Source organism: Anopheles nili, chromosome 3 (assembly GCF_943737925.1).
Source record: "Anopheles nili chromosome 3, idAnoNiliSN_F5_01, whole genome shotgun sequence".
NCBI classification, from domain to species: domain Eukaryota; kingdom Metazoa; phylum Arthropoda; class Insecta; order Diptera; family Culicidae; genus Anopheles; species Anopheles nili.
In genome coordinates this window covers 47,815,451-47,840,907 of record NC_071292.1, presented here as the reverse complement: position 1 = coordinate 47,840,907, position 25,457 = coordinate 47,815,451, and the positions used below count along the sequence as shown (strand labels likewise).

Below are 25,457 nucleotides of genomic sequence, written 5' to 3'. Positions count from 1 at the left end.
CGACAAAACGATGGCGTTTCTTAAATCCAAGGAAAGTACTTGCTTATGAAAAAATACACTTTTCTTCTATCGCCAACCACTGTCAATAACAATTATTCTTTAGAGGATTCTTATATACAAACAGTCAGCAACACACTCCACGACCTTAAAAGGACGCCAACCTTTTGAAGCGAGCAATGTGTATCCGTTTGACACGTGCGATAGATTTTTTGTCACTTGGAGATGCAAATGTTCACAAGCTTATTCATGGTTTCATTAATATGTGGACTGGTACGCTACTCTAGTCCATCAAATTCTAGTGCTTGCTTAGCATAAAAGAATCACTATTGACTTATTAAGGAGCACTAACTATCGCTTTGTTGCAACGTTTGGTCCTAACGCCAACCAATTGGCTAGCTTTAACAAGTTTCGTAACCGACAAAGGATTCTTAATTGATTACACATTGCCTTTAAGCGAGTCCCAATTTTGTGAACGAGCGTAATGCACTTGCATCTTGATGTTGTAGGAGTTCTTCTTACGGAATTTTTCTTACGGGCTTTTCGAGTTGACAGCAAAACAAAGTCGCGGTACATTCCAGTGCTGCCAGATCAAGTACACAAGTTTCTGGTGGTATATGAAAATAAACACTCCAAAACAAAATATGCGCCACGATCGTTCTTTTTTAATACACAGATGTGTTGGAAGTTAAACTACCAATATACCGATATTAGAGATTTTCCGAAATCGTCAATCAGTTGATGCTATTTTAATCGTTTCATTTCAAATCCGAATTTGAGGATCATTGTCGCTTTTATAGCACCAGAATGAAAACTTCATTTCTCTCTCTCAATGTCCTTAGATTGATTGCTGCTGGAACTTCTTGCTGTTTTAGTTTAAGAGCATATTATATTCTATTTATTACTGCTTATGAGCCTTTCACAGAATATTAGTACTGCATTTTTAATAGCATAGCATAATGTTAATAATGATACATGTATTTATTTAAATGCATTTAATTGCTATAATATTCTATACCATCAGGGTACTAAAAAATTAAAACAAAATCTTTTTAGAGAACATGGTTTTATAAACAACATTAGCAGCAGAAAATCATAAAAAAGCTTGTGATAAATTTTCAAAATAGTTTCAAAACATTAAAAATTTTGTTCAGTCTCGTCTTGTGTAGGCCACTGTACAGGCAAAATGCTCGCGAAAACGGTACTCTCATTCTCGCGCCCGAAATATGTAGCCGCTCTATTGAAGGGAATCTTACGTATCCATCGCGCAAGTGCCGCACCATCCCTTCGCGAACGAAAAATTTCCCCGCGATGAACCAAGACACAAAATTCGAGTTTCATCCGTCTCGGTCGTCTTCTCGACGCGGTAGTGCTAGTCGCAGAACAAAATTTCGGTATCGAATGACAAATCGGTGGGTTGTGTACGCAAAAAGGATTATAATCTATATAAAAAGTTCGTAACGATACGCGTGAATCCAGTGCGTATCAATTTTGTGCAAGGAACAGCATAAGGCTACACGGTTGCTAGTTCGGGGCGGTTATGGACGACGCCTTTTGGTGCAATAATGTTCTGCGATGCAAAAATCAATATCCTTGCAGGGCGGTAGGGCTCGGCATAACAAACTACGGAAAAATAACGCAGTAGTGTTCCTGGAACGACTAAAAGGACATTTCATATCCTCGAGAGGATATGCTCGAGAGGAAGAATGAAATCTAAGCCGAATTGTTTTGCTAAAATAATTTCAACTACTTGCCACAGGGATTGCGTTCTCCCTGGTAGCAACGTAGGGGGTAGGCGCCACATGAAATGCGGGCTGGTCGGTAGTATACGTTGTAGATAGTGTGCGCTCACTCTTTCTATCACAAATGTCGTTTCTCTCAACGTCGCCCCTCTCTGTAGTGGTCCACCGTGAAACACATACCATCAAGGCTGTTCGGCGAGGGGGTGGATAATGTTTTGATGTTTTGTCACCTGCGAGCGGCATTTGTTGTTTTTTTTCTGTTTCTACAGAGAGAATCTCAGCATGACATTCCATTAGGCCATCGTTATATCTTAAAGAAGTAATCAACATCATTGATGCGTTGATCATATTACTTCTTTACTAAAATTCTGCCGGCCTTTTCCCGATGCGTTTCCGTCAGAGAATTTTATTCTCTTTGACAGAAGCTGTGCGACCAGCTACTAAAAACAAAAAAGATTTCGCTCTTCTTCGCGCTATTCGTTGAAAAGGATGTATGAAGTGAAATAAAAATAAACCATAGCGATAACGGCCTGGGGAGAAAGGGTGGTAGACCTCGTGATTAGTGCAAAATGTGTGTGACAATGTTTAGTGCGCGCGGTTTTCACGGGGATTAGGGTTGCGAGGGGAAGCAGAGACTAAATACTTCGTAAATGATAAGAACATGTGGCAACAATATAGCCAAACAACTTCGAAAAGAACCACCGACCTCGTGTTCACAAGACAACGTGTTTTGAAAATGTGGGGAGGAAAACTGTGATCACGACACTTAACGAAATATTAAAGTGCTGTTTAATTTGTGGGAGCTGCAATTGATAAATAAATATGCAAAGTTTCTTCACTGTCGCTAATAGCATAAAGAGAGCACGAAGATGCTTGCAACATTCGCAATGCTGATCAATGAATGACGCCATCCTTCGCAATTACCATGAACATAAACCACTACATTTGAAACCCAATTTATGCATCATTATGAATATGTTATGTGCTGGGGCGACATGCAGCACAGTACTAACGGACGCTAGCAAACGTGACTTATAAACAAACAAAGCAAAACGCCCCTTTGTACCGCATGCAATGAAGTGAACGTTTGCCGTTGCAAAACCATCCGACAAAAATATTTTCCCAATCGGAAAATTTATCAAGAGAAGAAAGGACTGTACTTTCCAAACGCAGTACATCTTTCAGAAATCTATTAACAACTAGCGTTTGGTATCCCTTTTTACAGATTCCCTGTATACGATGAAAATTGACACTGGTGGCATCATTTGGATTGTTTAATCAAAACCCATGCAAAAGGGACATAAAAAGCAAAAGAAAATGTCGCAGCAAAATCGGTTGTACTGAGCCGAGGGCGTAGAGGTGCATACCAAGCAAACAAACTCTCTAGTCCATGGTTTACCAGTATGTTAGTGTCTTGTGAAGTGTCCATAAAACAAAAAATGTTCCCAGTTAAAAGTAGCAGCTCTCAAAGAGACTTCCACGAGCATAAATTGGGAAATTGGGAAAAGAACGCGAAAGGAATGAAGATACTCACGATCATCCAGAATTCAAATCTCCTGTGCATCTTGCTGCTATTCGTGTTTCTACTTCCCACTAGTCAAGGTATTTTTTATACGTTTACCTTTAAGCGATCATCGTAGTTAGAGCAATGAAAATCTGCCCAATGATATAATCTGTCCTCTTTGTGTAAAAGCTAAACATGAAGGAATACCCACAAAACAGAAATTATTTTGAATTCAAATTGAAGTTATTAATCAAAACTTGTTACTAAAACACTTTTAAGTAAATAATACTAACGAAAATATAAGAATTTCTTTTTCTACGAAAATCTGCATAAGATTTTGTCATGTATCCGTACAAATTAGTACAATATCCTTAAGCATGCGGTTAAATATTTGAAAATGGAATATATTTTCTGCTTAATAATAAGCTTAAACATAGGTCGGAAAGTTATCGCACGATTAAGTTAGAATATTTGTATTATTTATGTACCAATTTAATAAATACTTTGTATTGTTTATTATTGTTGGATATTATGTAATTAACGATCGCGATAGTGCCATTTGTCTTGGGCAAAAAAAAAACAGTTTGTCAATTGTACGTTGTGTAAGGTTTCTATTTTTGGCTGCTTTAAAATCGTATCGATCCATTAAAGATATTCTTAGTGTTTTGGTCAACTACGGCCATTTTTTTTTATATCAGGTTATTTTTGACCTACACGACAATAAATGATTCGCTATGAAAATAATCAGTACACTTTTGATCAAGTGATAAAAATTGTACGTATTATGCCTTTTTCGTATCATAACAGCTAATCCCGTCAAGAGTCGCTGCCTGCAGTTTGGCACAACTTCTACAACTAATACGCAACAGCAAAATGGACAAGAGTTTATCGATGACTACGATAGTTACGACGATCAACCAGAACCGTCGGATGAACCGACATTCGATAAAAATGTTGTAAGGAAACCATCATGTACTTTTTTGATGCTTTATTGACTATTGTTTCGTCATATTGTTTCTCTGGACACAGTCTGCAATCGTCACATGCTCCCGAAATGCCCCATTTTGCTACACACTCTGGACATTTGATGCAGTTAAAAATACTTCCCGCGTCGTGGCTCAAGGTATATACACAAGACTGTGCCAAACGTTGGTTTGAGGTTGCATGTATTAATCGTATTCCTAACATCGAATTACAGGATGTTGGGGATCGTCGGATGATCAGGAATCATGCAACAGCGCGGAGTGTGTCAGCACTACGGAAACACCGACTAAACACTTTTTCTGTTGCTGCAGCGGGGACAATTGCAACGGAAATTTCAGCTATTTACCCCCGCCGACTACAGCCGATGGTTTGAGTGTGCGGGAGGAGAACGAAAACATAACACCATTCGCTCCTTATACCTCGATCTGGAGTTCGCCAACGGTGTACATTTGCTTTGTGCTGGTCTTTATAATGCTGATGGGCATAATCGGCTTCCTGAGCTGCCGCCAGCTGCCGAAGAAGGGTGTCGCTGAGCTAGAACATATGGAACCGTCCGGACCAGGATACAGCTCGAATCTCTACAACGTCGATAACTTGAAACTCGTGTCCATGATTGGGCAGGGCAAGTGAGTATTTAATCTTAGTACAAAGCACACATCACATAATCCATAAATGACTACATCCATTTACTGCATGATATTTAACGAACAAAATATAACATCGTCTTACATACAGATATGGCACCGTTTGGAAGGGTATCGTCAATGAACAACCTGTTGCGGTGAAGATATTTGCAGCTCAGCATAGACAATACTTTCTAAACGAACGTGATATCTACACTGTTCCACTGATGGAATCTCCATCATTGTTGACATACTTTGGTAAGGATTTGGCTCAAATGGATGGCCCGTGCTCCAATAATGTGTTTTCCCTTTTCTTCAAAAATGCCCCGATAGGGTCGGACGAACGACGCACCATGGACGACCGTATCGAGTATTTGCTAGTGCTCTCGCTGGCCCCACTAGGCTGTCTGCAAGACTGGCTGACGGATAATCGTGTGCCGTTTGGTACATTCTGTCGAATGGGTAAATCGATTGCAAACGGGCTGGCGCACTTGCACACCGAGATCCGCAAAGGCGACCAGGTGAAACCTTGCATCTGCCACCGGGATCTAAACTCACGCAACATCTTAGTCAAATCGGACCTTACTTGCTGCATTGGTGATTTGGGATTTGCGTTAAAAACGTTTGGCGCTCGATATGAATATAGAGGCGAAATTGCACTGGCGGAAACGAAAAGCATCAATGAGGTCGGCACTGTTCGCTACATGGCACCAGAAGTTTTGGAGGGTGCCGTCAATCTGCGTGACTGTGAATCCGCTCTCAAGCAGATTGACGTATATACGCTGGCACTAGTGCTGTGGGAACTCGCGACCCGATGCGAGGATTTCTATCCGGATGGTACGACTGTACCGGAGTACCGTGCACCATATGAGGAATACGTCGGTTCCAATCCTAGCTTCGAACAGATGCAGGTGTTAGTATCGCGCAATAAAGCCCGACCCACGTTTCCGCCGCACTTTGGCGCCAGTCTAGTAACGCAGATTGTACGCGACACGTGCGAGGATTGCTGGGATCACGACGCAGAAGCCCGTCTGACGGCCATGTGCGTGCAGGAGAGATTACAGGAGATCGCACAGATAAATCCTCAAGCGAGAAGCGTTCCAATAAAAACCTGCGGCCATGATGATGGTGTTACGATGGAAAAGAACCAGCTGTACCACCTGGACAGTGACGGTGCAGCGATAGTGGCGATGATGAGCCAGCACCAGCGGTACAGCCCTGATGGAACTATCGCATTTATGACGCCACCGAATCAACAAATCATTCCAGCGCTTCTGCCGAATGACTACCGGGAAGATACAACAGGGTCGTACAAATACGGTAAGCTGTCGAATGGCAACGTGTCATCGACGAACAGCGGAGCACCTTCGTCCCAGTCCGACGAGGATGAGCAGGTTATTCGCAAAGGGCATGCGCCACTGATGCAAAAAGAAACACTTCCTGACGTGAAGTGTTCTGGCAAGGGTTTGAGCAGTAGCGTTAAGGTGATGCTACAGAAAACATTCCACAAACAACATGGCCATTTATCCGGTGGTAATTCTCCTTGCGTACGTCACGCATACGATTTGCAGCAAAACTGCGATGAAGGGGACGATCGTTCCAACCTAGTAGTGGTAGTTGAGTCAAACGGCCATGTGCAGTTGTCGCAGAATGATATTGTTATGAACCAGCATAACAATCTGCAACAGTTAGCAAACCCGCAATCGTTGTGTTCAGTGGAGCGGCCAACGAATCTTGATCTCGGCGTTGGCAAGTACGACAACAATTTGTTGCTACATGAGCAACGCTCCAGCTCTTGTCTCGCCTCCACCATCATCGACTCTGAAAACGAACGAGAAAATGCCGGTCAGTACGCGAAAACCCTTGCAGATTTCACTCGACAATCGTTTACCATTCTCGATGAGGTTGATGGTGGTTCAGAAACGAGCGCCACCGTTACTAACGCCGACACTCGCCAGAACCTGCGCATAGTTATTTCAAAATCAGCCAACGCTATGCATCCACATAAAGGACTGCACTCTCGGCACAGCCTGGTGGCTTCATCCTCGCCGCCGTTCCTGGACGATCGCTCTCTGAAGCGGCAGCGCTCGCTTGAAGTATTTCAGGAAGTGTTTGGTCCAAAAGGCAGCATTGAGCGCCTGCGAAACCCGAGTCAACGCGTAAAAACCCCTGGTGACGTTCCCCCGTCGGTTCGAAAGGTGCGTGCCTCGAAAACTTTATCGCTCTACGACGATCGCATGATGACGGCGACGCCAGTGGTCGCTGGTAATGGAAGCAGGCTGGCCAACTCCGTATAGCACGAGGAGGTGCTATTGTTGGAGCTGTAAAGCAACACATGAACGTGTAATGCTAGGCTTCAACGGCTAACAAGTAATATATAGCACGGACAAAGGTTCTTTGTCAAAAAAGAACGGAAAGTTAGACATTCCCTTCCGAAATATTGTCATATTCGTATTGTTCAGGATATCCAGAGGGAGTATCTCCTTGTAAGAAATGCTGGAAGAGACCTAGTAATACTAGCCATTACACAGTCATGTGTTTCATAAAAATCTGTAGTAGTAATTAGGGCACCAGAGTTAGTTTTTTATTGTTTCTCTCCAATAACCGGCACGTCAATGTACAATTATTGATTTGACGATCATTTACGCGCAGTCATTATGATGTGGTTTTTTAATTGAGTTTGCATTGAATTTATACTACGAATGAATGAATGACTTGAATTTACGTGCAAATCCTCACTTTTAGGCACTTTCAGTCTGTTTAGTTCTTGATTGATAATTAAATACGAATGCCTTCTCAACTTCACAAGCGCAACTATGGAGGATTACCATGTTAGCTGCGAAGGTGCTCTTGCGATATACATGTTGCACACTATAAAAGTCAATAAAATTTATACTGGTATATATATATATATATATATATATATATATATATATATATATATATATATATATATATATATATATATATATATATATATATATATATATATATATATATATATATATATCACCATTTACTGGACTGATTTCACGCCAGCACTGCACAGTGTATTGTGTAGATATGGCAATAGTAGGGGCATTAGAATCCTAAGAAACAACCTTACTAACTTAACACACCCGGATCTCACTGATCAACAATACAGCGCAGGGAGAAAATGTATAAGAATCGGCTAAATAAGGCAAGTTAAAGTGAATAGCAGGATGCAAAGCAGACCTCGGGATAAATTTGTAGTAATAAGTGTCTCAACTAGATGGGTTTCATATAACCAGTTTTGATTCTATTGCCATGCACGTGCTAACTTTGCCCAACTACTGTTATTTCGAATAACGTTTTACTACACTGCGTTGATAATTGACAACGATATTTATGGCGAAAACAGTATTCCAGCAATAGCGAAATCGTTATAATCAATTGATACCAAATTCACACCAAAACTAGAAACACATTAATTGGTAAATCAAAACAGTGAAAATAAAATTTAGTAAAAAAAGTATTATTAGTCATGCATAATATACCAAACAGTTCGATTGTAACCTTTATAAAACTATCAAATCCGAAACTAGATCAAAAGTGTAGCTAAACCATCTCATGTACGTTAATGATAAAAAAAAGTTCTTGTTAAAATACTGTAATATCCTATTAAATATTTATTACAATAAGTTGACTTACTTTCGAACAAAACTTTTTAACATAGTACAATAGTTTTGAATAACATACGATAATATAAATAGATAATACAAACAGTTCATGTAGTTGCAGGAACAAGCACTTTATCAATACAATTTCAATTTCTAATTTTTCAGTGATTTAAGGATAATATTCAAAAATAGAATAGAAAATTCAATTAGTCGTTATTTTTTTTATCGACCACAATATAGAAGAAATTTTACTGCTATATCGATATCATTCTTGCAAAACGATGAAATCAGTTGGTTCCAGACCAACCAGATCTGTTTGATCATCATCTGCATTTACATAAGTTTCTTTTACATTTATCTCGACGTTGGTATTATCATCTATTCCATTGCATACATGCTGTTGCCGTTCAGCGATGCTGTTGAAACTCTTCATGCACTGTACACAATCAAGCCGCGGCCGCTTACCCTGTCGTCTAGCGCGGTTTTTAAAACGATAATCCTCCGTGCGAAATTCCGCAGAATCTCTTATGGCTCGCTCTTGTCCAATAAGCATATTTGATTTTACCCTGACTCTCGCATTCACCTTGATCCCATGACTCATCATGTGCTTGTTGTATAGCATATGATGCTTGAAATCGCGACCGCAGCAAACGTAATCATCCTGGTACGTGATGCACATGTGTTTATCGAAAGATTCCTGAGTCAAGCAAACCAGCAAGCATGTCCCGCATTCCAACTCCTTTGGATTTTCGTGATGGCCTCGGTGTTCCTGAAGGCCTTCATTTGTATCAAAAGACCGCATGCAGATTTCGCAAACGAAGTACGTTTGAATCTGGAAATGAATTAATAGAAACGAAATTAGGATTTGAACAAAAACTGGTACGTTCAGTTCCACACACCAAATGAGCTTTTTCTATATGCATTCGCAGTTTGTCTCGGCGGCAGTAGGACGCATTACAATGCTCGCACTGGAAGCGTACATCATTATGTACGGCTTTTATGTGCCGCCTCAAGTGGTGAAACGTTTTGAATGAAAGTGTACATTGCACACAATGAAAGTTTCGAACGGCAGTGTGGGATTTGAGGTGTTGCTTGAGTAATTTTTTGCTCGTAAAAACGGCTCCACATTGGTCACAATCAGCTCGGTCTTCGCTGATGTGCATGGACAAGACATGGTTTTTGAGTTCCGTTTTTGTGTGAAACGATGATGAACAATAAGGGCACTGATGATGCGTTATACCCGCGTGGCGCTCCAAATGAACTTCCAAAGAATTGCGATGTTTTAGCTCGGTTCCACAAATCTCGCATACATACTGCGAGTGTGCATTGCTTTTCTTATGATTGCTCAATTCTTCGGCAGTATCGAACATCTGCACACAGTAAGGATTACTACAGACAAATCCTGTTTTACCTAGATTCTTCTGGTGTTTCTTAACGTGTAGTTCGAACGCCACGGTGTAGTAGGATTTAAACGGGCATTGTCCACAGTAGAATCGTTCGCGTATTTGGTTACAGTTTGCTTGCCTATTACATTTATCACTTTCGGTAGCAGAGACTTCACAATCTTCTTTCAAAACAGCTTCTGTCCCAATTGTAACTGTGGCTTCGGTATCAATCCGGGATTTACGATCTATCTCTATTTTCAAAAGCCTTTTCTTTCTTCTTTTTTTGACTTTTACACCAATACTGCTTGTTTCTTTTTGGGCCACCATAGGGGGAGAATATTTATCCATATCCTCCTCCGAGCTTTGCTCAAATGCATGTGATGCTATAGGCTCGTCTACTTCAAGCTGATCTTGATCTATGATAGTTGCCATCGACGCAATCGTGTATTGACTGTATTCTTCCAGCAAATCGTCCACATGCGGATTTGTTTTATTGCACAAATCTAGGCCCATGAATAGAACCTCCAGCTGTTCTGCTTTGCTTGCGAACAATTTTCTTAACGGCAACTCATCGCCAAGTTTTACACGAACTAGCGCAATGAGAAATTCGTGTAAATGCATTATTTTCCGGCAATATTTGCTGAAAAACTCGACCACTTCTAAACAGGCGAAGCAGATCGAAGATGGAAGAAGTGGACTGATTTCCTTTGGCGGCTTGAATGAAATGTGCTCCAGGAACGCCTCGATGGTTCCCTCCAGTACAGGACGGTACGTATCTAGACCGATCATTTGATCGGGATGTATCGATTGCAGACATGCTCGACAAACATTTGGAAATGTAAGCAAATTGAAAACAGTCATTTTAGCAGCTTAATCTTGGAATTTTCGGTAAAAAAAACTATAAGCACCACGTTCAGATTGTTCACCCTGTGAATATTATTGTTTCGTTTGTTTGTTTGTTTGTTTCATTACTTGTCAATCAATCTGTACGAATTCCTCTTCGGGAAACGTTGACAATTAATCCGTTATACCAAGAGATTTCGATCGCAGCGAGGCGAGCTGGAGCGTTACAATTGAATATATCAAATGGGATTCATCAAAATAACGATAATAAACTGTTTAGCTGCTCCAGCGAAAAAATAAGAATCGCTCAAAAAAGTGTTTTCAATGAAAATAAGATAAAACAAATTCCAAATTCCGATTACGCACAGTAGTGCTCGTTTGCTTACGCCACTCTGCTAAATCTCGGTTTATACCACCTATATCGCGTTCTGCAAAGAATTTGTATTCTTTTCGTAGTGGCTGTAGGAATATCGATTTAAAAATTTAATTGTGATGTTAGTTCTTGGACAGCGAGAAAAACCATTTTTAAATTAGAAAATTGTATCTCCCTGACAACCCAATAGAATGAGGTGAGTTATAAATAACTGGTTTGATCGTCAATTATCCAATAAAACAGGTAAGGCTTTATATGACATGTATGATTGAAAAAAAAAACTAGCGACAAATAACGTTTAGCTACATTTGTATATTAGAATTTCTTTTATTTTTGCTTCTGTTTTACTTCTGCTGCCTGAAAGGGCTGCCAGCCATCAGAACATTATCATTACCAAAAGGTAACGCCTTGCAAAGAGTGCGTAACTCTGCACCGTAAACCATTGAAAATACCGTCAATTTGCTTGTCATACAACGTTTGCGACGTTTGGCAGCCTTTTTGGAGAGGGAAGAAAAGTGCCGTAGGAAAAAAGTAAAAACCAACAGCAGCAGCAGCAGCGCGCAGCACGGACGGAAAAGAGAAAAGGCGAAAACGATACAAAACGGCGAGCAGAACGTGAAAAAACTACACCAGCCCTAAGCTTGCAACGAAGGCAAATAGCAGAATGACGCTGCCGAGCAGTGCCAGGGTGTACGCGGATGTAAATTCGCATAAACCACGTGAATATTGGGACTATGAGAACTACATCGTCGATTGGGTAAACCAGGATGACTACCAGCTAGTACGAAAACTGGGCCGGGGCAAGTATAGCGAGGTGTTCGAGGCGATCAAAATGACGAGCAACGAGAAGTGCGTGGTGAAAATCCTAAAACCGGTAAAGAAGAAAAAGATCAAACGCGAAATCAAGATCCTCGAGAATCTTCGGGGCGGCACCAACATTATCACGCTGCTGGCAGTGGTGAAGGATCCGGTCTCCCGTACGCCGGCACTTATTTTCGAGCATGTGAACAACATCGACTTCAAGCAGCTCTACCAAACGCTTAGCGATTATGACATCCGGTACTATTTGTACGAGCTGCTGAAGGCGCTCGACTATTGCCACAGTCTCGGCATCATGCACCGTGATGTGAAGCCACACAACGTAATGATCGATCACGAAAATCGCAAATTGCGCCTGATCGATTGGGGACTGGCTGAGTTCTACCATCCCGGACAGGAGTACAACGTGCGGGTCGCGAGCCGCTACTTCAAGGGTCCGGAACTGTTGGTTGACTACCAGATGTACGACTACTCGCTGGATATGTGGTCGTTGGGGTGCATGCTTGCGTCGATGATCTTCCGCAAGGAGCCATTCTTCCACGGACACGATAATTACGATCAGCTCGTGCGCATCGCGAAGGTGCTCGGTACGGAAGATCTGTTTTCGTATCTGGATAAATACAACATCGAGCTCGATCCGCGCTTCAACGATATTTTATCACGTCACTCGCGCAAGCGATGGGAGCGTTTTGTGCACTCAGAAAATCAGCATCTGGTGTCGCCAGAGGGGCTTGATTTTCTTGACAAGCTGCTGCGCTACGACCACTTCGAGCGCTTGACCGCGCGGGAGGCCATGGAGCATCCGTACTTTGCCATCATTGTCAACGGTCAGATGCCACCGCCGCCGACCTCATCCGCGAAGGGTGGCACCAACTAAATATGCGCCCTGCCCTCCTCTGTCATCCCCGCCTTCACCTCATCCTTCTGTCGTACGCCGCAGCAAGCGGCGCACCGCGAGCGTTTCCACCGATGGCAGCAAAACAACTGGATGTGCAACAGGCGACCTCTTCCAGTGTATTGTTCGCCGTTCCCCGTCGCTGGTCCCCGATGGTCGCGAATACTGCTTGGTGGCAGTGCATACGTGTTGTTCACTTTTAATTACTGGCGGCCTGTGGGCGATGGCCGAAGGCGGTGGTCTTGACTGAGCGCCGAGGAGGTGTCGAGCGAAAATGAAGAGTAAGTAGTGCGCTATTATAAGTAAAGTGGGGCGTGTGTGCCTACAGGACGCGATCTGAACGAAAGGTGCCGATGGTCGCCACCCTGTGCACACGATCCTTCATTCGGCGAGGAAAATTGGCATATTGAATTTGAAAACAAATAACATAAAACCTGCTAGGGGATGAATTAGCCCGGAAGTTGAAGAGGGGATATTTTAGAATAGGTTCTCAAATGCTAAACAACAAAAGTTAAAATATAGCGGATGAAAAAAAAAAACAAGATGAATGAATTTGAACAAAATAGATGAAAGAAGAGCATTGAAAGTTATAGAGAGAAATAGCGAGAGAGGGAAGGAGAGAGCGAGGGCATGAAAGAAAGAGATGTCAAGTTAGAGAGAAAATAAAAAAAATCTCACATGTCCCCAATATCCATTCCTCTCAACAGGTAAAACAGAATGTAACCATCAACCCTAATTAGTAACACAAGCAGTAAAACAAAGCCAAGACAAATAACAAGAGAATGTCCTTAAAAGAGCTCATACATATTGGAGAATCAGCTAGAGGGAATACCAAGGGCCGATGTACGTAGGGACATGAAAGCCATGCTGAAACTTGTAAAATGAAGCACGAACAAATAAACATCGTTAATAAGGGACAGGAGGAGAAAAAAAGTAGAGTAACAGACACGTAGCAACTAGTAGCAGCTTGTCGTTTGTTACAGAAAAAATCGAGAAGAAACAAGCTTTTCCGATCATCTTACAGTCGATGAAGATAAATATAAACGCATCATGAATTCGACAATGGATTTTTTACCCAGCTCGTAACATTTTGACCCACCACTATACCACTTTCCGCTTTGTCAGCATTTTTGAGGTGGTGGTTAAGGGAATAATAAGTAAGTGTAAAAAACAGCTGCATAAAACCTGCTAGTTACGAGTAAGTCTAATGCTCCTTACTGGATAGTTGGTGTCTCGGGTATGAAGCCATTCCGCGATGCGATACCCCCATACTGCTACAAATCCTCCACCCCCGTCACGAGTGCTCTGCGTGAGCGCATCGAACTAATTACTGTTATCGATCGCGCAGTGGTGCATACTTGGAATCTATCGGCTAAGAAGCACGAGACAGAGTTATGAAGAACATTGTGCAGTAGAAAGTAGCGAAATTGGCGGTTAGGTATTGTCAGTTCCCTCAAAGTACACGTAAATTTGGGATCGTTTTTCTTTACTTTTTGAAATCTATAGCAGCAAAATGCATTAGTGAACTTCAGCCCTTGGGAAATAAGTTTGCTAAGCTGTCATTTTTAAAGGTTTACGTTTGGAAAACATTTTTTAAAGTTTGCATCTTCTAATCTTCTCTATACTTCGTGCTTGCTATGGTGAGCGTTTTATTAAATTGTGTCTTTCTCTAGCATTGATAGTAATTTGGGCTCAAATCAGTTGCTGTGCTTTTCGGCGTTACGCGAACATATTTTTCTAACACTCGAATTTAATTCTCTCTAATGCTTCTTCTTTCTCTTTCATCTTCTCACTTCCATCCATTCTTGTTCTTATTCACGATCGTCTGATCCCGTTCAATTATTTTTGCAACACTCCACCACTTTACATCTGCGCGCTTTTTTACTGCTCTTCTACTTTCCTGTTTTAAGATGAAAAAAGTAACAGTAATGCTAGGATTACAACAGGTATTTTGTTTTGCTCTTTCGTTTGTAATTAAAAGTAAATCAAACAGAAATAAAAACCATACCCATAAAACTATCGACTACAATGATGCAACTAAAACACGAAGGGAGAAAATTGAATGTATGTCAAGTGGAATTACCGCCAAGCTTAGCAAATGTTCCGTATACTACAAAGAGTAGCAGGGTAAATGTATTTCTCATCTATGATTAACTAATTTTTGTTGTGAAACTTTGCCCCCATCCGTTGCTCTCAATTTTCGCCTAATTGTGCATTATCAGGAAACTGACTAAACCGCACGATCAACTAATGTATGATGGGAAGACTTGTCTGGATATCTTCTGGAGGCATTAATTAGCTGACCCAACTCTGAGCATGGCTGAAAAGCAGGCATCACGAGGAGACACAAATCGTGGAGGATCCGTATAAAGATTCTGCAAAATTCAAATTTAGCAGAACCATAGTTTAGCGCGGTCTGGTTGATTAAACAAACTCCTCCAGAGCATGCTAGTGCATCAGCAAAATTCTATCGACACTATCCGACCCATGCTGAGTCCTTCCGTTAGGCAAAGTATTTGTAATATCATTTGTTTTATTTTGAAAATACTCTCCCTGCACTAGTGCGGCAGGCGAAAGATGTTAGCGATCCCAATAACGTCTGCATATTCGTTAGTATATGTTTGATTAAATGTTTCGATTTCTTCCTTCTGAATTCTGATTATGCCCATTACCAACCAACTATGGAATAACAATAAAGATGAATCTTTGGAAGGAGAAATCGTCGTCTCTTGTTCATTTCGGATGACTCGTTAACATTTGAACATCTCTATATGTTTATCAGATCGCACTGCAACCTGCAGACACACTTCGTGATGTAGCGTTTATTAGACCAAACATTCTGAAAAAATAGCACATTCAGGGCAATGTAGTAAACTATGACACGGACTGTTTCAAAATAGAATTTACACATTATACTAAACATAATATCCTTCGAACTGTTTTTAGTACTACCATGACCTTTGAATTCATATGGTCACAATTTTCTGAAGATAAAACCACAAGTCCGTTTCAATTTAGTTATTTTCCAATATCAAAATAGAGATGCGTCTGCCACTTTAGTTTATGTTGGCGTGTAGTTAAATGGAAATGTTGCATTAACCTGTTAATTAATTTTTCGTTAGTTTTAACCTTACCCTGACAATACATGCTAACTTTATCGAATCGCGATAAAATACAATAAATATGACTTAGACATGCATACAGTGCAAATCGGGCACTGTATGTTTTGTTCAACTAAGAATAATAATAAAAATAAACTATCTTAATCTCTTATTAAACAATAAGATAGTGCTATACGAATCGATCTATCATCATTTTGGGAAACTTGATGTTGTCCGCAGACATATTCTATTTCCCAGTCTACCTTATCAATCTTATCTCATGAGTCAGTCAGGGTTTAAAAATTGGTATTTGAATTTTGAACTTGTCACTTAGAGTAGAATGTATAAATTCTGCTCCGCAACATCAGAGAAAAGATGGATGGATCAGATACGGAAATGTGTAGGTACTAAACACTACGTTGGTGATGTTATCTAGCCTACTTACGTAACAAACAAACACTATCAAACAGACACACTGGCTTTAGGGCAATTTTCATTTAAAACAGGGACCTCAAAACGGCGACGTCCGAGTTTGAAAAAATATTCATTTGAAAAATAACATTCATAGGTGTTTTACCAAAACAAAACCCTGAGTACATGGTATCGCCACCTCCTGTTATTGTTTGCTGATCGCAATTTATATCGTGAATTTGATCTGAAGTTTGAATCTAGGATACAAATTTGTTTTTAGAACTTTGATTGCATTGCACCTGACATAAATGTCCCTTACTGGCAAATTTTTTATGCCAATGTGACCCTTGTGCAGGTTGTACAATTTGGAGAGCTCTGATTAAAGACACGAAAACCTAAACATGAAGTAGGCGGTTAAGTTAAAAAATCGGTCAATTTCGAATCTTGTACTATACTTTTGCAGAACGCAAGGCACGAAACTGACTAAGCAACGTGCCTTTGGGAAGTTTCACCCGGGCGTTGGTTTTTATGTTATGCGCCGTGAGCATGTGTCGGTTGTAATAGTAATGAAATCCAAAGTCCTTTCCGCAACATTCGTAGCTATCCTGGTACGTAATACAAATATGATTGGATGAATAGCTTTCATCTGCCAGGCGGACGCTTGGCGTGAAACATGTACCGCATTCAAGCGGTTTAGGGTGTTGATGCCGGTAAACGTGCCGTTGCAGTAGATCAGAACTTTCATACGATACCAGGCAGATGTCGCAGACAAAATAGCTTTGAATCTAGAAATTAATTATAAATTAGTACAAAATTCGTTAGAATTCGCTTTGTTTTGGTGTAAATCAACGATCTACCTGATGCACAAGCTCCATATGTGCACGTAACTTCTCCCGTCGTCCATATGAAGTTTGGCATACATTGCACGGGAACCGCTGATCCTGATGAATAGTCGCGTGATGGCGCTTCAGATGGTAACCAGTCTTGAACGACAATGGACACTCTGGACAAGGGTACTTCCGCACATCACTTTCAAGTTGCATTTTTGAAGAAAAAATATCCGGATCTCTATGTCCATAGCGTTTTCTAGGCTTATATTTCGATCTTCGTGCAATGGTATTTGTTTGGCGATTATGACTTTTCTCCATTTCTAATGGGTCGTCTTCTTCGCTCTCTGATTCGTATTTATATTTCAGAAAACTCTCCAAACGTTCTTCATGATCGTATCTTTTTTCCAATTCCATACCTGAGCGAGATGGAAATCGCTGCATTGAAGAACTTTCTCCATTTTCCGAACTATTGGCAATAGTATGTAAAGGATATGAATTCTTAATATCCGGTGAATCACACAATTCCGAAGCATGCGGCATGCATGCGGCAACGGCAGAATCTTCTTGTATGCAGGTATCTTCCACTTTTATTTCGCTAATCAATGAACTGTTCCTTGCCAAATTAAGAGAAGAAACAACGCTACCGGTATTGGCATGCTGCATATTTTCAGTTCCTTCTTGGTGAGAAACATTGGGAATGTTTGTTATTTGATCCATCACTTTGTATTCGGGTCGATGATAGTTCCGGTACACTTCGAACGAAGGAAGATCTTCGATTAGCTTGTCTAAGCTAACATTTTCTTCTTTCTCGTGGCAGACATCTAGTGTTTTCAACAACTGCACTAAAAAATCACCTTCCGCTGTGTACAATTCCATCAATTCCAACAGATTTCCCTGGACTAATGCAACGAGACCAGCGTTAAATTTCCTGATGCACTCAAGCTTCCGTTGATATTGATGAAACCCAACTAGTGTCTCCAAACAGGTCCGGCATATTTTGCATGGCACCATATCATCGGAGTGCTGTTATTAAAACGAAGAAAATGATCATTTCATGTTCGTGTAAGGAACACGTATCCTTGGTTATTCAACCTGTATTTTACCTTGTCGTGATGTTTTGCTCCCCTGATTAGTTCGCTACATTTCTGTTCAATAGTGCATCCCAAAGAGTCATGGTAAGAGGTAACCGGTAGAAATGAATTTGCTCCTATGTCTGGCTTCCAACAATGTGCGCACACTTCTGGAAAACGTTGCAGACGATACGTGACCATGGCTTCTAACTCCGCTTACTTAGCAGTTTAGGATTCGCGATGAACACTTCACACCTTGAGTCTTAGATTTTTATTAAAATATTTTATATACACAATATATAACATGTAACAACTCCGTATATACGAAAAACTGCACGCAGTTCTGTCACATATTTTCAATATTTAGTTTGAAATAATTTACGGAAAATGCTATCCTAGGCGTTCTTTGGTTTGTGCAAAGATTGTTTAGCAAATTGTTTACTACCGCAACAAATCTGACACTTCCATGTAGATAGCAAATGGATTCTTTTACTGTGTACCGCAAACGATGTTTTGGAAGACAACCAAAGTACGTAACTATGCATATTCAACTTATATATATATATATATATATATATATATATATATATATATATATATATATATATATATATATATATATATATATATATATATATATATATATATATATATATATACATATATATATATATATATATATATATATATATATATATATATATATATATATATATATATATATATATCATGTTTTTGTCTTAACGGATTTTTTGAAAGTATTTGATTTCTTCAAATTATATTTTTTTTGCGCCCTAGAGCACTACTAATAAATCATGCTACGAATGAAGCAATGGATTTTTTACAATTCGGTCATCCTTTTTATTTTTCAAAATACAAGCACGGTCGTTTATCAACCCATTATTACGGCATTTTTGGTGGAAACACATTTCTTCTGTCCATGGGGACTGCCCAAGAAACCTTTATGGGCATAGTTATTCGGTAACATTTTAATAACATGAAGAGCCTCCCAATGCTTTTGCCAAATTGATAATGAGCATCTTCCTCTCGAATGCGTATAAGCAGATTTCGTCAGCTTTAGACATCATCCATGTCTAATAGACGTATGTGAGTAGTGTGACTACGAATGTTTTATATAGTTCATTTCGTCTTAACGTAATAACTTGGCTATGCTGTCGTAAACGGATTTGAAGCCTACGAGGACATTGAAGGACTCCAGTTGCTAGTCCGCGATATCTTCCAATATCTACCCCTTGGTGGAAATCTGGTCAGTGGTTGATAGTCTCCAACTATCTCTTCTAGTAAAGAAGAAGTATCTTTTCCACGAATAGGACGTCTTTCTGGGAGATCGAGGGAGAATAACTTATAGGTGGTATTCAGTACCGTTTTACCCATGTACAGCACTGTAGGTTATCCGGGATAGAATGATGTCAAAATTCGGTACACATCGATTCGCTATCCCATAGTTTTGTAAAAATTTTAATGAAGTTCAGTTTTCAATAGTGAACTGTCTCTTTTCAACGATTCAGTAGTAATTTTGTCAGTGACGGGTGTCTATTTTTTAGCCAACACATGGCTTTTTGATCTTCATCCATGCTATGCGGCAGTAATATAAAATCATCTGTTTCTAGCGACTCTGTTCATTTAGTAATTCAATTGAGCGTATCATAAAAGGACCTGATGATGTATACCTTGATGATATATGTACAAACATTAAAATATCCATTTTCAGCTAAAAAAATATTAAATGTTATCATTTATTAAATTTGACGAATAATTAATAACGTGTATTACGATTATTTTTTTGGACTGGAAACACGCCCCGTCTGTTCATAGTTAGCTCAAAATTTTGCTAGCCTTTGATGAAGCGTCCAATGATTTACATTTATGCCTCTTGAAGTCATATTCGTTTAGGTATACACCAAGGCACGTTCCGCACACATAATTTTGTTCAGTGGCTACAATATTGTTCTGGCAGATAAGATCACCTTCCCTGTAAATGGATTCCATAGAAAATTTTCAGAAAAAAAGATAAAAAACATTTTAAATGCCCTACCTTCTATCCCCACTAACATCGCTTCTGATGTCATCGTTATGGCTAATATCTGAAATATCTTCCCTATTTTTATAGGATAAAAGTAAAGCGCGGGCAATGGCGTGACTCTCCATGTGTTTTTGATATAAATCGTAAAATGGAAGCACGTTACCACACATATAGCATTCAAACGATGTGTGTTTTTCTTGAATATGTTGATGCTTTGTAAGTTCGTTAGAAAATGTTTCTGTGCAAGAATTTTCATAGGGACAGGACATTTTATTCGTTGCATTCTCGTTATCACTATCCACGTCCTGATTTTTCAACATGCACCGTTTCCTTCGCCCAAATTCTTGCTTTATGTTACTTTCTGAAAAATTCCGCTCTTGCATCTCGAACGCATCCATCATATGACTTACATCCTGTTCATACGCTTCTACATCACTTTCTGCACAAGTGTTAATAACATAATCATCGTTGTCTCCATCATCATCGCCGTCATAATCACGTTCATTGAAATTTGGATCATTTTCAAGGACCATCACGTCTGGTGATGTTTTATTGTTTTTTGCATACGGCTTCAGCTGACGATATAAAGAAAGTTCTTTTAATAATTTATCCAATGAACCGTTATTATCCGAACATTTGTAAATGTTCAATCTCTTCAACCGATCGACCAAGTACATTCCCTGATCACGATAAAGATTTTCCAATGGCTGTTGATTTCCATTTAAAAGTTGTGCAATTCCGGAAGTGAATTTTCCAATGCATTCCAATTGCCGCTGGTACTGATGCAAAGTGATCAATGATTCTAAACATTCTTCACAAACTTTGTTTGGCAATAAATTGCCTGCATCAAGAAGAATCTGTTATTAAACGAATTGAGCAACAATTACAGTAGTTACGATCATTGTACTCTCAAAGAGAAATTCGTTTCTTTAAAATTTACCTCCCGTTCCATGGGGTCCCCTGCAAATTCATCACATTTTTGTTCAATAGTGCACTCCAGTATTTCATTGTATTCTGTAACCGATATAAAACGACATTCGTCATCTACTGGTTTCAAGCAATGTGCACAAACGTCGGGGAAATTTTGCAACCTGTAGACGCTTGTCTTCGAACCAATAAACATGTACTGAAAAGATATTCAAATTTCGAAACACATTACAATCCATTCTATCGCCCAAAAATAATACATTTAAACATCCTTACCTTGGGTGTTTGAGATTCGAGTTCACTGTATGTATGATCGTTCCTTGAAGATACATCCGTATTCTTACAATATAGTTCTTCTAGGAGATGTTTTCGTTTTTCATTGTCAATTTGCTTCTTCTCAGTAATTGGAATTAGTATACTATCCAATATTGAGGGAACCGCTTTAAAAATATATGCAATTTTAATCGTGCGATGGGATAATTAAATGTTTACGTCTATAAGTGAAAACGCATACCATTTATATGCAGTCTTCTAAGATTTTTAGTGTCTTTTACCAATGGCGAGTTCGTCATTTGATAATCTTCGTGTTTGAAATGGGCGGAACAAAGAGCCGAATTTTGAGTTGGTAGCCAATTTTCGTCTCGTTTGCAAAACTGAATCCATGTATCCTTTAAACTTCCGCTTTGTGCAGGAAACGAATGAAAAATTACATCCAATCCACGTTTTTTCACGTTGCATCTGGTATTTTTACAGAAAGAAGCTGCACAGGATGTTTTAGGCATTTTGGAATATGAAAAAACTGAAATCAAATAATTTTATCAAAAATCCACTACATAATATAAGTTGTGCATTAGTACCTTATTTGGCGCTATTTAATGCAATTAGGACCTTGATCCTTTATAAACACAATCGCAGCAACAATATAATCGAAGAGATCGAGTTGATCGCCTGTAAGAACTATGTAAATATTATCAGCTCGCCAGTGACCAAGCTCCTTAATATAAACAAACTCCTCTTATCATTTCGCTGCATCAGTTTAGAACAATATGTAAAAGTACAGTTTTCGTTGTTTCCGTCCAGTATGTTGGACGATATTCCGCTACTACATTCCAAAATACTATTAAGTTGTTTATTTCCTTGTGCGGAGAATACAAAAATAAATATAAAACCCCTGAACTGTCTTGACAGATATGCGGAAACGTAGGTTAGCTCTTTTATGGCGTTTGAGACCATGACATGACTATGGTCGAATTTCATCAAAAATTTATGACGGTGCGTATGTAGGCAATATACACCATAACTTTCAACAGGATAGTTGGGAAGCAAGATCGGCATTTCATTGTGCTTTCGACTTGTCGGAGGGTCCCATAGTAAATGGAGAGAGGGTCCTAAAATAATGGATTGATGAGGGTTGTATGTCAGAAAGGAAAATTTGGGTGAAATATGTAAACAGGCTTCGAACATTAAGAGGTAGATCGCTTCTTCAAGCACATGCAAATTTATTTGATTTATTTGGGGGTGTCTAGAAATGAAACATGCTGTAGAGCGAATAAAAGTTTTTCAAGTACGGAATACTTCCAGATTAGAAAAAAAATTTCCAACATTGTTTTTTTAGAAGGCTCTATGGAAAATAACGAGAATCCTAAAAACGCAGGAAGCAGACTTAATATGAAATGTTTATTTCTTTATTACCTGTTCACTTCAATACAAACGAGAGATATCTTGCAGGTGAAAGTATAGATTTTTTTTAAATTATTTTTATAAGAAACTTAGAGCCAGCGTGGCTACATTCGCCTCTAGTGCCAATTCAAACGTGGACTATGTTTGATGACCATACCACCAAACTTGATGACAAAGTAGGAGTTATGAAAAATGATTGTTACGGTGTCCCGTAACTTACAGTGGAGATTTTTTAACCAGACCCTTCTTCCTTATCATGATCCAGATCAAACGTTTTACACTCATGGTTCTTGAAATCTTTTTCATTCAAGCACGTACGAAGACAACTTGTGCAAATCAAATTTTGACTTGAAAAATTATGCGATTGTATTTTACTGCAAAAAAAAATATTAGAATAGTTTTGTGGTAGTGGGAGTTGTTATTAAATTTTAAATCACCTCACCCTTGATCCAACTTCATTGAAGTTTTAGGCGATGATGTCTGTCTAGTCTCTGTTGCATCCGTTTTACTATATGATAAACGGAGAGCGCGAGCAATGGCGTGACTTTCCATATGCTTTTGGTAAATATCGTAGAAAGGCAATATATTTCCACATATATAACATTCGAACGATGTGTGTGCCTTTCGAACATGCTTTTGTTTAATGGCTTTATCCGAAAAGGTTTCATTGCAAACATCTTGATACGGACAAATCATTTTGGAAGAAGTATCGTAGGTAGCTAGAAGGCATTTCTTGTTTCGTTTTTTTCCTTCCCCTGCCGCTGATATGTTTCTTTTTAAACAGCGGCTAGTGGAAATATTCCTGATATTGCACTCTTCAAGCTTTGTTCTGTTTTTCGCAAACTTTTTATGTTCTAGCTCGCAGTCTTCGCTTGCTTTTTGCGGTATAGGAGTAATAACGATTTTCGTCACGCTACGCGCAGGTTGGTTAACGGCATATGTATGCTGTCGATGTACCGAAATTTCCTCAATTAACTGCTTCAGTGTAGTAATGTCTTCTGAACCGTGGAAAATGTTCAAATTTTTTAAGCAATCGATCAAATAGATTCCTTGGTCTCGGTAAAGATTTTCTAATGGTTGATGATTACCATTTAACAGATGGGCAATGCCAGTACAGAACTTTTGTATACATTCTAAACGCCGTTGGTACTGATGAAATTTAACCAACAAATCCAAACAATTTTGGCAAATTTTGCTTGGCAGCAGTTTAACAACATCTCCTCGATCCTATAATTGAAAAAAAAAAACAGATAAATATGATTAGGAACGACGGAATCATATGCTCATATGCAAGTGCTAGTAACCTCTTGCTCGATTGGATCACCCATAAATTCGTCACACTTTTGTTCAATAGTGCACTCTAATTTGTCAAGATAATGGGAAATCGTTGTTAACTGGTTTTCGCCAGTAACAGGCTTCAGGCAATGAGCGCAAACATTAGGAAAATTTTTAAAACCATAACTACTTGCATTTGATTCGATCGCGAATGCCTAAAAAACAAAGTAAATGTGTAATGATGATTTTTATATACTTTAATTTATACTTTATATTTAAATATATATATATATATATATATATATATATATATATATATATATATATATATATATATATATATATATATATATATATATATATATATATATATATATACATATATTAATCAAGTATAATTTTTTATTCTTGATTTTTATAGATATTTTTAAAAATAATGTTTCTACATGTATTATTTTACAGACCATTGAGCATGTTTCTGATATGGCTTCGCTGTATGAGTGATCCTTTTTAGTAGAGGAAAATTCGACATCATTTTGATAAAGTTCTTCGGAGAGTTGTTTCCGCAATATTTCATCAATTTGCCTCTTCTTTGATATTGGTATAGGAGCGGAATTGATTATGGAGGGAATAGCTAAAAGTGAAAAAAAGTCTTAGATGGTGTAATAGTTTAATTTGTGATTATTAATATACCTTTTACAAGTAATGGCCTTAGATGTTGATTATCTTTAATTAATGGCGATTTCATCAGTTGGTAATCTTTGCTCTTGAAATGTGACGAGCATATAGCATCATATTTGTGAGGCTTCCAATCTTTCTCTCTATCGCAAAATTCAATCCACTTATGGCATAATTCGTCATCTGCTGGAAATCTATGGAACACAACGTCTATTTCTCGCTTTCTAACATTATATCGAGTGTTTTTGCAAAATGATGCTGCACAAGATGTATTCGGCATTTTTTATAGCTAGAAGAAGGAAACAAAATCGAACAATTAAACCATATTCTACACACTTTTTCCATTAAATCCATGCAATGAAAATTTTGTACATAACTTAGTTTACCTTTATATTATGTTTATAATTAACAAAACAAGGGATTTAGTCGCAATACTTTGAAAAATCGTGAACAATTCACAAAACATAAACAACTCTCCATGTACAAATGTCAACATTTTTTCCATTTTTCTTACCATCTTTATTTACAATCTCTGATCAAAAATGTCATACACAATAAGAAAAACATTTCATTGATATTATTTCAAAAACATCAAGAAGCGATTGTATTATAAGAAACGTTTATTTGAGCAACAA

At 38.9% G+C, this 25,457-nt stretch overlaps 4 protein-coding genes across 4 annotated transcripts; 2 read left to right on the top strand and 2 right to left on the bottom strand.

Moving 5' to 3' along the window:
- Positions 1 to 3,216: 3,216 nt before the first annotated feature.
- Positions 3,217 to 7,583, top strand: LOC128725226 (bone morphogenetic protein receptor type-2). Its single transcript, XM_053818950.1, has 6 exons — positions 3,217 to 3,341; positions 4,051 to 4,199; positions 4,273 to 4,366; positions 4,442 to 4,853; positions 4,963 to 5,108; positions 5,184 to 7,583. The coding sequence occupies exons 1-6, from the start codon at positions 3,260 to 3,262 to the stop codon at positions 7,145 to 7,147; spliced, it is 2,847 nt and encodes a 948-aa protein (XP_053674925.1). The 5' UTR covers positions 3,217 to 3,259; the 3' UTR covers positions 7,148 to 7,583.
- Positions 7,584 to 8,756: 1,173 nt separating this feature from the next.
- On the bottom strand, positions 8,757 to 10,737 carry LOC128724473 (zinc finger protein 471-like). The gene is made up of 2 exons (XM_053818197.1): positions 9,391 to 10,737; positions 8,757 to 9,323 (listed from the first exon to the last, which is right to left on the bottom strand). Exons 1-2 carry the CDS (start codon positions 10,735 to 10,737, stop codon positions 8,757 to 8,759), a joined length of 1,914 nt encoding a protein of 637 aa, XP_053674172.1.
- Positions 10,738 to 11,636: 899 nt separating this feature from the next.
- On the top strand, positions 11,637 to 13,412 carry LOC128726752 (casein kinase II subunit alpha). Its single transcript, XM_053820578.1, has one exon. The coding sequence runs from the start codon at positions 11,757 to 11,759 to the stop codon at positions 12,786 to 12,788; it is 1,032 nt and encodes a 343-aa protein (XP_053676553.1). The 5' UTR covers positions 11,637 to 11,756; the 3' UTR covers positions 12,789 to 13,412.
- Positions 13,413 to 16,767: 3,355 nt separating this feature from the next.
- On the bottom strand, positions 16,768 to 17,688 carry LOC128724472 (zinc finger protein 572-like). The gene is made up of 2 exons (XM_053818196.1): positions 17,176 to 17,688; positions 16,768 to 17,103 (listed from the first exon to the last, which is right to left on the bottom strand). Exons 1-2 carry the CDS (start codon positions 17,686 to 17,688, stop codon positions 16,768 to 16,770), a joined length of 849 nt encoding a protein of 282 aa, XP_053674171.1.
- Positions 17,689 to 25,457: the final 7,769 nt, after the last annotated feature.

Excerpts from the sequence above, each read along its gene's own strand:
- LOC128725226 (XM_053818950.1), top strand. The coding sequence starts at position 3,260 with ATGAAGATACTCACGATCATCCAGAATTCAAATCTCCTGTGCATCTTG. Across the intron at positions 3,342-4,050 it reads TCTACTTCCCACTAGTCAAG|CTAATCCCGTCAAGAGTCGC; the intron begins GTATTTTTTATA and ends GTATCATAACAG. Across the intron at positions 4,200-4,272 it reads CGACATTCGATAAAAATGTT|TCTGCAATCGTCACATGCTC; the intron begins GTAAGGAAACCA and ends CTCTGGACACAG.
- LOC128726752 (XM_053820578.1), top strand. The coding sequence starts at position 11,757 with ATGACGCTGCCGAGCAGTGCCAGGGTGTACGCGGATGTAAATTCGCAT.
- LOC128724472 (XM_053818196.1), bottom strand. The coding sequence starts at position 17,688 with ATGCCGCATGCTTCGGAATTGTGTGATTCACCGGATATTAAGAATTCA. Across the intron at positions 17,104-17,175 it reads ATATGGAGCTTGTGCATCAG|ATTCAAAGCTATTTTGTCTG; the intron begins GTAGATCGTTGA and ends ATTAATTTCTAG.
- LOC128724473 (XM_053818197.1), bottom strand. The coding sequence starts at position 10,737 with ATGACTGTTTTCAATTTGCTTACATTTCCAAATGTTTGTCGAGCATGT. Across the intron at positions 9,324-9,390 it reads ATATAGAAAAAGCTCATTTG|ATTCAAACGTACTTCGTTTG; the intron begins GTGTGTGGAACT and ends ATTCATTTCCAG.